Source organism: Coenobita brevimanus, chromosome 110 (assembly GCF_032717465.1).
Source record: "Coenobita brevimanus isolate Jiangsu-jjx chromosome 110, ASM3271746v2, whole genome shotgun sequence".
In the NCBI taxonomy this organism is placed as follows: domain Eukaryota; kingdom Metazoa; phylum Arthropoda; class Malacostraca; order Decapoda; family Coenobitidae; genus Coenobita; species Coenobita brevimanus.
In genome coordinates, this window is record NC_137063.1 from 2,577,780 (window position 1) to 2,592,678 (window position 14,899).

The 14,899-nt window shown below is 40.4% G+C and overlaps 1 protein-coding gene across 1 annotated transcript in view; it reads right to left on the bottom strand.

Annotated features, from left to right (window-relative positions):
• The window catches only part of LanA (laminin subunit alpha), a 115,969-nt gene that overhangs the window by 29,356 nt on the left and 71,714 nt on the right, over nucleotides 1-14,899 (bottom strand). Inside the window, exons 39-46 of the mRNA XM_080286082.1 lie at nucleotides 13,567-13,706; nucleotides 12,517-12,650; nucleotides 9,949-10,092; nucleotides 7,178-7,377; nucleotides 6,671-6,879; nucleotides 5,308-5,549; nucleotides 2,235-2,464; nucleotides 1,805-2,086 (exon numbers count right to left, since the gene is read on the bottom strand). Coding sequence (XP_080142208.1) covers nucleotides 1,805-2,086; nucleotides 2,235-2,464; nucleotides 5,308-5,549; nucleotides 6,671-6,879; nucleotides 7,178-7,377; nucleotides 9,949-10,092; nucleotides 12,517-12,650; nucleotides 13,567-13,706 — 1,581 coding nt within the window. The remainder of the gene's footprint in view (nucleotides 1-1,804; nucleotides 2,087-2,234; nucleotides 2,465-5,307; nucleotides 5,550-6,670; nucleotides 6,880-7,177; nucleotides 7,378-9,948; nucleotides 10,093-12,516; nucleotides 12,651-13,566; nucleotides 13,707-14,899) is intronic.

The window sequence follows — 14,899 nt, forward strand, 5'->3', positions numbered from 1 at the left end:
CCTACTGATCACTTGCAGGTAAAGAGCAACTGATGTACTACTACATTTTGACTTTTCATCCATGAACTTCATCCAACAGTCATTCATATTTTCCTAGCACGGTCACATCTTGTTGGTTTCTGCTTCTACAAAAAAGGATTTATAACAAACCATAAACATATGGTCTCTCTCTCTCTCTCTCTCTCCCTCTCTGCCAGTTATCTGGCTGTGCATGTATATGTGACTACCAAAATTAACACACAGACAAAACCTGACCACCTGGTAAAAATAGGTTACTTCATTTGTGCTCCTGAAGATGCATCTGTGCATGCACAGATACTAATATATCACCTAAACAAATACAGCGATCCCTTGGTTACTGCACATTTGGCTGTAGCAGTTTTTGTTACCACTGCAAGAGGAAAATCTGCACTCCTGCCGTTATGACGCATTTTTCAGCTTAAAAAAAAAAAAAAAATTATCATGCACCTGAGCTGGTTTCTGCTGACAATGATAATATCTGTTGTTTCTGATGGCTTTGAGGGATTCAAAGATAAGGTTCTAGCCTACTCGAGGAGTTAATCCCAGATGGTGGAGGGTGCTATCTCTCCAACCCATAGCCTAAGGACCCCTTACCTCAAGTCCATCTCTTTCTGTTAACTCAAAGATGCCTATGTATGTTTCTGAAACTTATCATAACAGTATGTATATTTAGTGGGTATAAATTGTTGTATATGGAAAAATATGGGTTTCTGAGTGGGGTGGCCAGTACCAATTTGGTTAAATTTACAGATTTTGTGCTTTTGTTATCGTACACTTGGCTCTGTACCAATGATGCACGATAACCAAGGGATCACTGTACATCAACTGCTTCCAACTATGGCACAACAACCACTTTAGATCTTTCGGTAAACATGGGCCTTCTGCTTTTGGGTTTCAGACTTCACACATCTGAATATTGGTATGTACATGTGTAAACCTGAGGTATCATCGATAACTTCTCCCCAAGGGTAATGTGGTCTACCCTGGAGTCCCTCAGACTCACCTGGGGACAGGAGAGAGACAGTGCTGCCCTCCTAAATCACGTGTTATTATGATGCAACTATAAGAAAAAGGTGGTGTGTGCTGAAAACCCCAATGCCTAGGGGTTTCTCAAAAAAGACGAGAGCAGCCAGAGGCCTAGGCTCCATGACTGCTGAAGACCCAGTAAAGTAAATGAATGGATAATGTAAAGGCAGGTATTAAAAAAAGTATTTATGATGTATTGGTATTGAGTGAGATGCTGACTGGGAGTGATGTAGATGAATGGCGAGGTGCAACAAAATATTAGATCTGATATGACCACTCACGGGTGATGAAAAGATGTTCACTACATGATGAAAACTGTAATGGATGACACAGAAGAATGAGTGATTACCTATGTATTAATTCAAGGTGCATGTAAGTTATGTTTGAGTTTGATACAGTAACGGTTTCTCTGATTACTGTGCTGCATATGAACACTGGCATAATAAGAGGTGTGGATAAGAAGGACAGGTGTTCAGATAATCTTGGGAAAGTGGCAGACCACATGCAATGAGGTTACAGAGTTTGTAATGGGGGATCTGAACTGGAGACCTGATACAAGAAATTTGAACAGGGCAGACTGAAAGACTAATACAATTAACTATTAGTGGAAATGACATGAGAATAGTGATGAACATAGCTGGATTTTGTGGCTTGTAAAAAGGTCACAGACAGTGAAGCACACTTTAACCAAAATGTTAGCACTTGCTTGCATATAATACTTCTCTGAAGTTGGTTTATAATCTATCCAACTACTGACCTTGCCATGGCTCCTCTCTGCCTGTTGTTATAGGTGCCATTCTGCATAAAGTTCCACAGTCCTAATGGCTGATCATTAATACGCAAATCTTCCATGGCACCAATGAAAGAGGTGCTACTTATGGATTCGTCTACTTCTACCCCTGGTGGTATCCCTCCTACAAAGATCTTGGAAACTCTGGGGTCTAAGTTGAAGACAGATTTGCGGCCAGGCATAACCTGTTCAACAGGCTCCAACACCATCCCCTCTCTTTCCACTGACAGACGCACAACCTTTCCAGTTCTGTGGAAGATATTTATAACATTTACTTATTATTAATCTTAACATGAACCTATACTTGAGTTGCAAAAGCAGGCAAACTTTAAGTATATACATACGACCCTTTATAAAAAAGGTAGCTATAATAATTAGAAGTTTGGCACAGCTCTACCTTTCAACCATGATTTTGGTCCACTCTCCATCAGCAATGAAGAGTTTGTTATATTCAATGGTGTATGGTCCAGCTCCCAGGTCCAAAGTCAGCCGTACATATCCTCCATCCACCTCCAGGGCCATGAAATCATCACTGGTGGTGCGCCGGATCTGTTCACTTCCACCTTTTGGTGTGCCAAGGAACATAAGAAGGCCTGAGGGGTCTTCCGTCTGGGCAAACAGTGACACCTGGAGGAATACACAGATTTAAGCGAGACGGAAAAAATAACTTGTGTACAGCTCAGTCATGGAACATCAAGAGATTTTGTTGGCCTAGACTTCAGTAAAAACTAAGTAATATACAGCACAATACAAAACAGTACAACAGGGCCATTTCATGAAGGTGTCATCCATATGCCCAAAAAATCAAATGAAAAACTGTATTTGTAATATATTAGTCTAATGAGCAAAATGTCCTCTTTCATAATTTATTGTTCTTGCACTAACTCCTTTAGAAAAAACACCATGCATTCTTATATATAATAGAAATAAAACAATTTTGTGCATCAATACTATAGTTCACTGGAAGGCAAAGAAATCCCCAAATGAGCATGAATTTCCTTACTATAGCCTTTTGTCTTTTAATGATGGCCCTCTGAGAGCACTGATGCATACACAAAGGATATAAATGACCCTGTTGGCTAGGCATCATTTAAATATACCTCAAAGCATGTCTTAACATAATCCTAACTCGTAATGATAACTTCCGTACCTCTACCTCACACCTCGTCAGCAGAAGCCTCAGCTAATTTCCACGTCCACACACACAAGGGAAAACGCACAGCTGCCAGGCATGCAATCACAAGGTTCACACAGCTAGGTAATATTTTTGTCTAATGACTTTCTCACATTTCAAAATAATAAGCAACGTATCCACTGTCAAGTCTTATAACACATTATCTGTTGTAAAATAGACATCTCTGCACACCAATTTTATATCCTATCTCCTGAATCATTACTTTACCATAGTGCAGCCTCCAATCTGTTTAGGGAAATGCAATTAAAGAAGCCAAATGCAATTAAAATAGCACAATACAAGCACAACTAAAACATACACACACACACACACACACACATACACACACACACTCACTGGCACAAGAAGGAGACTTCATAGAATACAACCCCCCCAAACAAATTCAAATTGGCATAAGGACTGAATACTTGACTTTGTCGTGTGACTTTGGCCTTCAACAGATTACTTTCCAATCAATTTACTTCTTTCTTGTATAATCCTCAATCCTTCCAACAAGTTTGGTTTAAGTCAGATCAAACCTGTCTGAGCTGACTCTGTCCTGTGACCATGGAATGTATGCTTTCCTCTGACCTTGACCTTTGACTGATTATTCTCATAGGCAAATCTATTATTGTGTTTATCTTACTCCCCCACAAACTTTAGTCAACATCAGATATAAAGCTGCTTAAGATGGATTTGCAATGTCACCTTGACCTTTATCCAACTGTTCCAAAAAACAGTGAGTCAGCCTCTTGCATGATCCTTAACTCATCCACCAAGTTTGACACAATCCAGATCAAAATTGTTTTAATTATTTTGTTAACTCGCGGCGTTCCGTTGATGTGAATTAACGTTCACACATTTTGTCACTGCCAATCCCGTCGACGTACATAAACGCGAATCAATTGCAAGGTCCCTAATTTGCACAATTTTCAATATTCGCGAGTGATTTTTGGTACTTATACACGGGACACCTTCCTCTACAAGATGCCAGGCAGGGACAATGCCTTACCCAGCATGACCTCCCCTCCCCCCCTGCATGCCATTGTCTCAGCAATTCACCTGTTATCAGTGACCTGGCCAATATAGCCATGTCATGCCATGGTATGAAATTCAGGGCCAGAGTGATTCCCCAATCAATGACAATATGGAGGACAAGCTTTACATAGCATTAGAGGATGAAACAGTCAGAAATGATGATCAGGTAATGTGGCAAAAAAAGGTCAAGTATGGTGATGAGTCAGCGAGTGAAACAATGCTTATAATGCCTATATTACTGTTTGAAAACCAAAATACTCTTGTACTACATATAAATTCGTACCAAGTAAATAAATAAATAACGTTTATGAGTGGTGTGAAATAGTTACCCTCCCATAGAACTCGTTTTCTATGGTGGCAGCCTGTTGGAAAACCCAGTCAGGTAAGGAGGTACTGCTACCTGGATCGAGTATTTTAAACCTCAGGTGAGCGATTTCTCTATGAATTTTCGATGTTTCTCACCAAAAGCAGAGGTTTCAACCAAAAGAAATTTTTTCCAAAAATGGTCGGGATTGGGGGGAGTCAGAGGTGGAAAAGTGGTCGGGATGGGGCGGGTTAACAGGCACACACTCTGGTTTGAATTTGACCTTACCCTGTGATCTTGACCTCTGATTGTTCACAAAATCATATCCCTGTATTCTTGCTTTATCCTCAGTTATTCCAGAAAGTTTGGTCTAATTTGGGAAAAAACTTTTTATGTTGACCTTTCCATGTGACCTTGACCTTTGACCTACTGCTCTATATAACAATGATTTTGCTCCTTAACTGACCCTCAACACTTCCACCATGTTTGGTTACAATCAGATCAATCACATTTGAATTATTTTGCTAACAAGCATACACACAAAGTCAGCTTTGACCTTGCCTATGAGTAAGTGTTTTTAAAATCAAGTAACTTCATTCTTGCCTTACCCTCAACCATTCTGCCAAGCTTGGTAAAAAATGGTTAAAAATTGTTTGAGATGATTTTTGTAGGTCAATGTTTGACCTAACCCTGTGATCTTGACCTATGACCTAGTGTATTAAAAAACAATAAGTTTCCTCATTGGTTACCCTTCAACCCTACCACCAAGTTTGGCTGAAATTGGATAAACTCTTTGAATTTGTTCACAAACAGATAGATACACAGACATACAGATGGACAGACAGATAGACAGACAGACACCCACACCCACACCCACACACACACACTACTGAAAACAATACATCAGCTCTCACTCTGCCAGTGTGGGTGTAATACTATCCTCTCCTCACTAACCTTGGTGGACGTGGCTGCCTTGGTAAGATCCTGTGGGTTTTGCAGCTCAACCGTAGTGGATGGCTGGAAGGACACGCCCACCTTGATCTTGCTGGTCAGTTCTCGTGTCTGCTTGATGTAGTTCCGCAGTTTCTCCAGTCGTTCTCCCACATCTATACCTTTGTTCTGAATTACAACTTTCTGTTCCTGAAGTAAATATGCTGTCTCGGTCATTTCGCTGATTTTCTGCTCCACTTTTCCAACTGGAAGGGTTAGATGCCGCCTTAATTCTCTTATCACCGCATTTTCTAGTATGTTATTCCAGCTAACATCAAATAATTTAATTCAGTTAACTGGGTCATATGAGACTAATAATATTAATAGTGTCACCTTTAACTCTTTCGCAGTCAAACAACTACTGTACAATATTCAGTTCCAGCTAATGCCAGACTATTTCAATCAACTACGGGAGGGTTATATGAACCTGACAGCATTAATAAACTAAAATACTTCAGTGCAACAGATGAATAAAATCACTGAATAAAACTGTTTGGCAGCAATGTACAAACTGTGTCAAAGTCTACTTATATCTTGCTAAACTATTCAGTGTCAACCATGCAAATTAAAAATCCTGAAGTGTAAAGGGTTTAATCACTGCAACTGCACCATACTTTCAACAAACCATATCCCTTCTGGTGAGATGCTGTCAAAGATTAAGCAGCCTGAAGAGCTGGCATCAGGTGACCAAATTTACACATGTTAGCAAGGCCAATGTCTCTATAATATGGATACTGTATTTTCTTTTCACTGTGAAGGTTCAACAGTATCACCTTGACTTGGATTCTCTTCATCTCCAACCAATTCTGTTGTATTTTCACAATGAATCCTTGTTCCAGTGCATGTGTATGATCACTCCTTTAAACAATTACTGTAACAACACCGTGAAATCTGACAACACACCCCTTTTCTTGATCTATTACTGTATCTACCTATCTCTCTATAGTCAGATGCCATGATCCAGTAAGGGATGGCTGTTTGTCTTTGAGTTAATAGTTTTACAGGGAGGGGCACTAACCCTCTGCCAACCCACTTGCTGACACACAAGAAACACATATGTGTTGGTTTTATGATTACCACCCAGCATTGCAAAAGGTTTCCTGGCTTACAGGAAACCATAAGGGTTGTCCCTCAACATAAAGCCACTTGAAACAGAAAGAAGAGAGACAGCAAAAACAGGAGCAATAGGAAGACAGGAGGGCAGACACAGAAAAAGAATGACAAAGGTGAAGGAAGAAGTAGGCATCACTACATCAAGTGGGTGAATGATGGTTGCCACCACCTACCACCATGATCTATTATAAATTTATATTTTACTTCAACTTACCATGCTCATTTCCGTGTATGATGAAACGATTGCCATCGGCGATATTTTTGTTAAGAAGCTGAGCCTTTGTGGATGCTTCCGTCAACAAGTTCTCCACATTGCTGACCTGCTGAATGGCTTCCTCTGCCTCTGCCTGAGCATTTACAGCGCTTTCCTTTAGCCTCTCAGCCTTCTCAGCGAATTCTACCTGGTTCAGCTGGCTGAGTCCGCTAAACAAAAAAGAAGAAAGTCATGCAATGAGTAGTAGGGACAGTGTTAACATGGGAGAGAAAATTAGGTGTTTTGCAAGTGTACCTCATCTGTATCTAAAAGAAATAAAACCCAGAAGTGTTCATCTGCCTTTCATTAACTTCCTGATCTGTCTGTGTGTCATTCTTGACATACATACAGACCACTAAAATTAAAACAATATAAATGAATAAAGTGAACAATCATCTACTCCATGATCTTTGAAGGTAGTACGACATCAACAGGAAAGATAGGAGAAAAAATATCATATTGCAATACCTATCAATGGCAGAAAGCGTGTTATCAACAGCACGGTTCATTTCCCTTAGTGTGCTAACGTCAGCCTGTGCACGCAATAACTGCGGCCGCAGCTCCTGTTCCACCCTCTGCATCCTCACTTCTGCTAGTTGGTGCTTTTCTTCAGAGGCTTCTTGTGACACTAATGCCTGGTCACTCACACCATCCGACATCTCTACTGCCTGCAGAAGGAAGCATGAGATTGGGGAAATAATAAACAGTACCTTAATAACAGAAGAAAGGAATGCAGCACTAGATCAAATACATGGAAGGAAAAGACAATAATGATTTTAAAAGAATAGTATGTATGGGGGCAAGAAGAAACACAAGTTGCCTATGACTCTACTAAAGGGAAACCATGGCTAATATTTTCACTGGCTGCAGTGTGGGAAGCAAAGGAATGAGGAATGAAATAAAGGAAGAAATGGGATAACAATAAGGTAATAAACTATGAATGAAAGCAAAATAAGAATAAAATGAGAAAGTGAGGAGAATATACAGTAGAAAAGCAACAGCCAATCTCATATTACCAACTTCAAAGCAAAGGGTCCAAGGCAACACTACCACTGTCCAGATCATTTAAGTCATAAGAGATCAATCTTGGCCCCTGTAGCATTTCACGACAGACATAAAATCCAGTCAATGTGGCAACCGTTGCCTGCACTGTGAATGCAGTTAACCCTTCCAACAGTGGTATACACCTTTATCTGCATAATACGGGAATACTGTAGTTGCTTTACTGATTTTCATCATTCTTGACTGGGCTTTCTGTTGGTGCTTAGACAGCCATCATCTCTTCAGCCCTCATGTTCCACTGTCCTGTTGGTGATGTACAGTTTCTGCTCCTCAGCTGAGGTACCTGACTGCAGTCAATATACTAACCTGAAGTCCAGTGTAACCTGACTCTGTGTATCTTGAATCACTGAAATCCACTACAATATGTAATAACTAACATGTTAACCACATCTTGAGTCAGACACATACTGGCACTTCCTTAAAACCCTGTATGCCCAAACCTGCTTACTGATATGCTTTCTAAAGACATACCTGCACTCTACTATGCAGAGGTTAAACCGACATAGTGGCATTTGTGAGTCTTGAAAAACAAATATTGGCTGAAGTAACAGCTATTGTGACTACCAGAAAGACTTACAATTTCTCCCCTCATCTACATGTAACCCTAATGATACGTGCAGCATATGGGTTAACATTTGTTGCCTTAGTTTCACTGCTCCCTTACCATCTCTTTTCCTCCTTCTGTTACTTCTTGTTTTCTCATCAATCTCCTTTCTCTCCTATTCACTGCCCCCTCATCATTTTCCTCTCTTTTTTTCCCCTTCCTCTTTCTTTCCTTTCCTTCTTCAGTTACTTCTTGCCCTCTCACCAGTCTCTTTTCTCTCTTACTTTTTCCTTTTTTCCCTATTCTTCTGTCGCTTCTCAAGGAAAAACTAACAGAAATAAATAAGAATGGAATGACATGGAATGTGAGTCCCTCCTCATCAGCTGATTGGATTTTGTTTACACTGAAAGGTGTACCACTTCTCTCCCAAATGACCTTTTAACACTGTGACATAAAGGTTATTTTTGCTGCCTCTTGTAGCCTCCCTTCCCTCAACCTTCTCTTTTCTCTGTTTTAATCTTCTCTTCTCTTGCATTCTTTTCCTGTCCCTACTCTTTCTCTTTTCTTTCCTTTCCTCATTCTTTTCCTCCTCCTGTCACTTTTCACTCTCCTTTATCCATCTCACAATGGTGTTTTTTCTACTGTCTTACAACAAATATTTATTTTTGTTGGCTTATTGTTACATAGCAGTAATACAGGTAATGATCTGCAACAAGACTATGGCATAAACTGCTCAGTCATTAAAAGATCTCTGGGACTTTCATCCAAGGTCTGCCCATGTAACTCAGTTGGAAGCCATGCACCTTGGTTTGGGGTCACGGTTTGAGTTGCTGTGCTACTGGGGATCATGTGTCTCACAACTATGTAACTAAGAGGTCCATTATACCTATTTATTTAACATATAAACAACAGTATGTATGATGAAGATATAATTCTCACTGTCTGGTGAGTGATGAAACTGATCAACAGACATTACTTACAAGCATTAAAACTTAGCTATTAAAAAAAATACACACACAAAAATGTTGAAGATGATGAGATAATGGGATATTCCATGGCCTCCAGGTAGTTTTCACAGGAACCAATGGGAAACTTACATATGCAGCCAAAAGTCTGAACAATCTCAGTACTGTATACTACCAGTGACCCATCAACTATGATAATGTAACAGATTAGTTTAACCCTTTCTACCTCCAGACAATTTCATTCAACTCAGGAAAGACCTTTTACCCTATAAAACAACATTACCAAGTACTGCAAGTAGGGACACCCACCATCCACTCTTTCGGTGCACAGAAATACTATCTTCTGGTGGGTCTGTACTAACTGACGAGCCACATAAGTTCCCATATTCCAAGAAACCATTTGATAAGTTGGCTGGTAACCCTATAATTAATAAACAGATGCCTAGTGGTCCTGAGCTACGGTACTTCAACCAGATGTGGCCCCTATGGGTTTGAATCTGAAGGGAAGTTGGGGTTTATGTTCACGTAACACCACTCAGGAATAACCAACCAATCACTCTCACCTTAAATGTCTGGACTTACTAGATGATCTCCAGGCTTCTACACCCCTGTTTGGACAATAAAGGATTGGATGACTGATGGGCTATGGTAAAAAACCTGACTCTTACCCGACTTGCGGACATGTTGGCGGATACTGAGGCATTGTAGGCATCATCAATGGCCATCACAATGTTCTCATAAGCATTGGCAGCAGACAGGGCATTCTCAGCCACTTGCCTCGTATCAGCCAGCAGGCCTTCCAACTGCTCTGCCTGGAATATTGTACAAACCATATTAATCGGCAGCCATGGATGTGTTACAAACTACTGTACTGTATCTCAACTTTCTCATACAAATGACGCTGTAAACTGGAGGAAACTGGCAAGTACAAACATTCCTTGTTATATGTCATGCATGTGTTACAAAATATCACAACCTTTCCTATCATGCAGTACTACAGTAAAGGTCCTGGCATTTGGCATCTGGCCTTTTGGTATTTCTGGTGTTTCGGCAGTTTTCAAAAATACAGAAGTCCTATTACGAAAGTTCTTTGCTCTTCTGGCACATATGCAGATCCAATCCACGAATTTGGCGTTGCTGGTGCTAGATCTAGCACTTTTCATGATAATTTAGCACTTTTCATAATTATTTAGGACCAAAAATATTACATTTTCTTCTATATCTAGTGCATTTTGAAGTCCAATTTAGCTCAAAAGTTTAAACAGTTCACCTATAGCTTAGCCCGTTTTACAATTGAGCTTAGCACTTTTGAGACTCTCCTTGCCAACACTCCGTATGCTGTCAGCCATCATGACTCATGAGTGTCTGGTTTTGTGCATGGAACCTTTAAAAAATTAGGAAACTCTGTCATGCTGTTTTACAGTGATCCTCTCGTTCTCATGTTGCATGATGGCCTCTACTACTGGAAAGCCTACCGGTGTTGTGAAAAAATGCACCCATGAGGCACTATCACCAAGAAAACTGAATTACTGTATTGAAAAAATTTGAAGAAGGGGTTCCTTGGAAGAGGATAATGAAAGATTTTGGTGTTAGCTCTTCCATTATACACAACTTTAAGAAACAGAAGGCCAATTTAGTTCTCAGGATTGACCAATAATACTTGCTAGACACTGTGATTGCACTGGGGTGACCGACCATGATTCCTAGAAACTTTTTGCCAGGTTTTCCCGGTCATCTGGTAGTTTCCGTTCTTTCAGCACTTGCGTGGTCCCGAAGATGCCGAATGAAAGGACTCACGTCAAGTCCTAATCACACAGTCCTCTTCAAAGTTGTCTCTGTGGGTGTGCAGACATTGATTCCAGCACTTCTCCCACAACCAGAATGCGTTCTGGAAGTCCCTGAGCATCAGCATGTTCAGGACCTTCTGCGATTCCTCCTGGATCTCCTCAATGGTGTCAACTCTTTGTCCTTTCAGCTGGATTTTCACTTTTGGAAAGAGGAAAAATTCACAGGAGGCCAAATCTGGTGAAGACGGGTAGGAGGACAACCGGTAAGTTTTTTTTATGCTAAAAACTGCTGAACAACATGGGCTGTGTGTGGGTGTATTATCATGGTGAAGTAACCATTTGTTTGTGTGCCACTTGTCCGGATGTTTTCGTCTCACGTCCTCCTGGAGCTGTCTCAAAACGTCACAGCTGAATTTTGTATTGACAGTCTGTCCTTGAGGAATGAATTCCATATGAACTATGCCCTCTGTGTTGAAGAAGAGGGTGATGAGAATTGACTTCACATGACCTGACATGTCTTCTTTGGTTGGGACGAAGCTAGGTTCTTCTACTGCGATGATTGTTCTTTGGTTTCCAGGTCATACCTGTAAACCCAGCTTTCACCACCAGTAATGACACTTGAGAGGAAGTTTGGGTCATTTCTGGACATTTCCTTGAGTTCTGTGCAGACCTCCACACAATGCTGCTTTTGCTCATCAGTCATGAGCCTCAGGACAAACTTCGCAGTGATTCATCTCACGTCAAAGTCACCAGACAAAATGTGTTGGCAAGTTCCATACAATAGGCTAACAATATCACAAACATCATGGATTGTCCTCCTGCGATCATTGAGGATGGTTGCATGAACACTGGCCACACTGTCAGGCGTTGAACTGGTGGAAGGACGACTGGAATGTGCATCAGCATCTGTTGACATTCGTCCATTTTTAAAATGCCCAAACCAGTCGTAGGTTTGTGTAACCCCCAAAGCATTGTCACCAAATGTTTGCTTTAATATTTTATGAGTTTCTGCCATGTTCTTCCTGCGTTTCACACAAAGCTTGATGCACACACGTTGCTCTTTCACATCCTCCATTTTTGAGATCACAAAATTCACAAACTAATCCAAACACAACAATAAAAAAACACACACATCCAGCAAATGCATCCACCCTGCACAACACCACTTGACACACTAACAAACAAAGGGTGCGTGCACTGGCACCTAGCATCCATACACTGTACAACAAGTGGTTTCTGCCCCGCTTTCAAAGGAACTTTTGGAGAACACTGATGATAAAATTATCATCAGTGTTCTCCAATTTTGTACTTTCTCCTCCCATTTCTAAATCTGACCATCACCCCATCTGTAATTGAAAACATGGGTCATAATAATGATGTTGATCTAGTAACATTATAAGCAATGCAATAACTAAAGTACAAGCACCAGAAAAGCCCCTGAGTACTGACCGTACTTTGGAGCTCCTGAACATGAGCAGGGATATTGCGAGTCATCTCCTGGGCATCAAGCAGTTCCTCCAGGTTTGTAATTACAGTTCCATTCAGTGTTGTCTTCTTTGCACGCAGACTTTCAACGCTTAACCCTATTGTAACAGAAATACTGTATAAAATCCATTTTTATGGCCATTTTCATATAGTAATTAATTTAGGCCAGGATTAATTCTAAAACACCATAAATACAGATATTTCCATACAAACTGTAATGTAGACTGGAGGTAACTGGCAAAACAGCTTTATGGAACAGACATGGAACTTTAATAATTACACTATTTTGTAACTGTGGGGCATGACAGCAAAAATAAAGAAAAAATAAAAGAACATTATACTGTATGGGTTTCCTGTAATACATATGGCACTGTTCACCGGTAAGTCACACTAAGTATATACGTCAAACAAATATCAAAGGAGTGTATCAGAGTCTGCCACACTGTAAGGCAGTTTGTTCTGTAAGTTGTAACTGTATTAAAGAAAAAATGCTGTGATACAGAATGATGACTAAAGTGATCCACAGAAGGGCACAGAAACAAGGAGACAAAGACAGCGAAGGAGGCAATGAGGCACACAAGAGAGGAGGAAGAGCTGTCCATGCAGAGTACAGTACAAAAATAGGGGAAGAAATGGTCATGGACAGTACAGGACCAGGAGAGGAGCAAGAAATGCTCATGCACAGTACAGTACCAGGAGAGGAGCAAGAAATGTACATGTACAATACAGTACAATTCCAAGAGAGGAGGAGGAAATATACATGTACAATATGGTACATTACCAAGAGAGGAGGAGGAAATGTACATGTACAATATGGTACATTACCAAGAGAGGAGGAGGAAATGTACATGTACAATACATTACCAAGAGAGGAGGAAGAATGGTACATGTACAATACAGTACAGTACCAAGAAAGAAGGAAGAATTGTACAGGTACAGTACAGTCTTGTATCAAGTGATGAGGAAGAAGTATTGTATGTGTGTGTGCAGTATAGTACCATGAACGTCACTCACCAAGCATGTCCAAGTTAGCTGTTAAGTTGACATAGTTCTCCCTGGCCTGATCCAACAGGTCTTTAGATTCTTCAACGCTGTCTTCAACATCTCCTGACAGGTCATCGATTAAATCCAATTTATTGGTCACTGACTGATACCTGACAAAAGAGATAAAATAAATGAAAGTGAAAGAATGTTTACCTGATGGGTGAATGTACTGTACACTGCATCTATGAAGAAAAATCATCATCATCACCATTATTATCTTATGACCTTTTTTTCCTATGCTAGGAATGTGTAAATATATATATATATATATATATATATATATATATATAGATAGATGTGTGTAGATATAGATATATAGATATATATATATATATATATATATATACACCGGGTCGGTCATCATCACTTGATGGTCGTGATTGTCAGCTTTTACCCTGAAGGAAGATGATGATGATGATAGTGATGGGCAAGGATGATGACCTTCACACACGCACAAACCCGTCCCCTTGCTCATCATCATCATCATCGTTATGACAATGAAGATGATGATGATGATGATGATGATGATGATGATGATGATGATGATGATGATGACGACGACGACGACGATCATCATCATCATCACCATCATCATCACCATCATCATCATCATCATCATGTACTGTTGTATAAGAAACAGAGAGCAAAGCACTACATTCCTTAATCAAGAAAACTGTTAACCCTTTCAGTTTAAGGACAACTGTCCTTGGACTGAATAAACTGGATAAGCTTGTCGAATGAACAAGTTTATTCAGTCTGGAGGCTATTTCATGTAGTGATGAGGTACTGGAAGGCTACAGCTATCCCTTTCAGCTGGAAAAATTTCTCCTAACAAGAACAATATTGCCTGGAGAGAGTAAGAATACAGCAATGAAAAAAAAAACATATCTCCAGTCTATGTACTGCATATATGCTTGGTCTGAAAGGTTTCATCCTTTGAGGCAATTTTAAAAAGAAAAATTAATTAACTGACTTGAAAACCTATCTATCTATTGCCAGACGCCTCAATCCCGTTTGGGGTGGCCACAAACAAATCGCCTCCAAGTCGCCCTGTCCCCCGCCATCTCACTGCCCTGCTCCCAACTCACACCCCCCTCTCTCATATACCTCTCCACCCCATCCCTCCATCTCATCCTCGGCCTCCCCCTCCCTCTTCCCCCCTCCACCTCACATACACTCTCTTCATCAGTCTTTCACCCTCCATCCTCTCCACTCACCAGAATACATATCACCACAATGACTTCTTACAGGAGGAGGAGAAGGAAGTAGGCAGGAAATGCACAGCTACTGCACATTACACAAA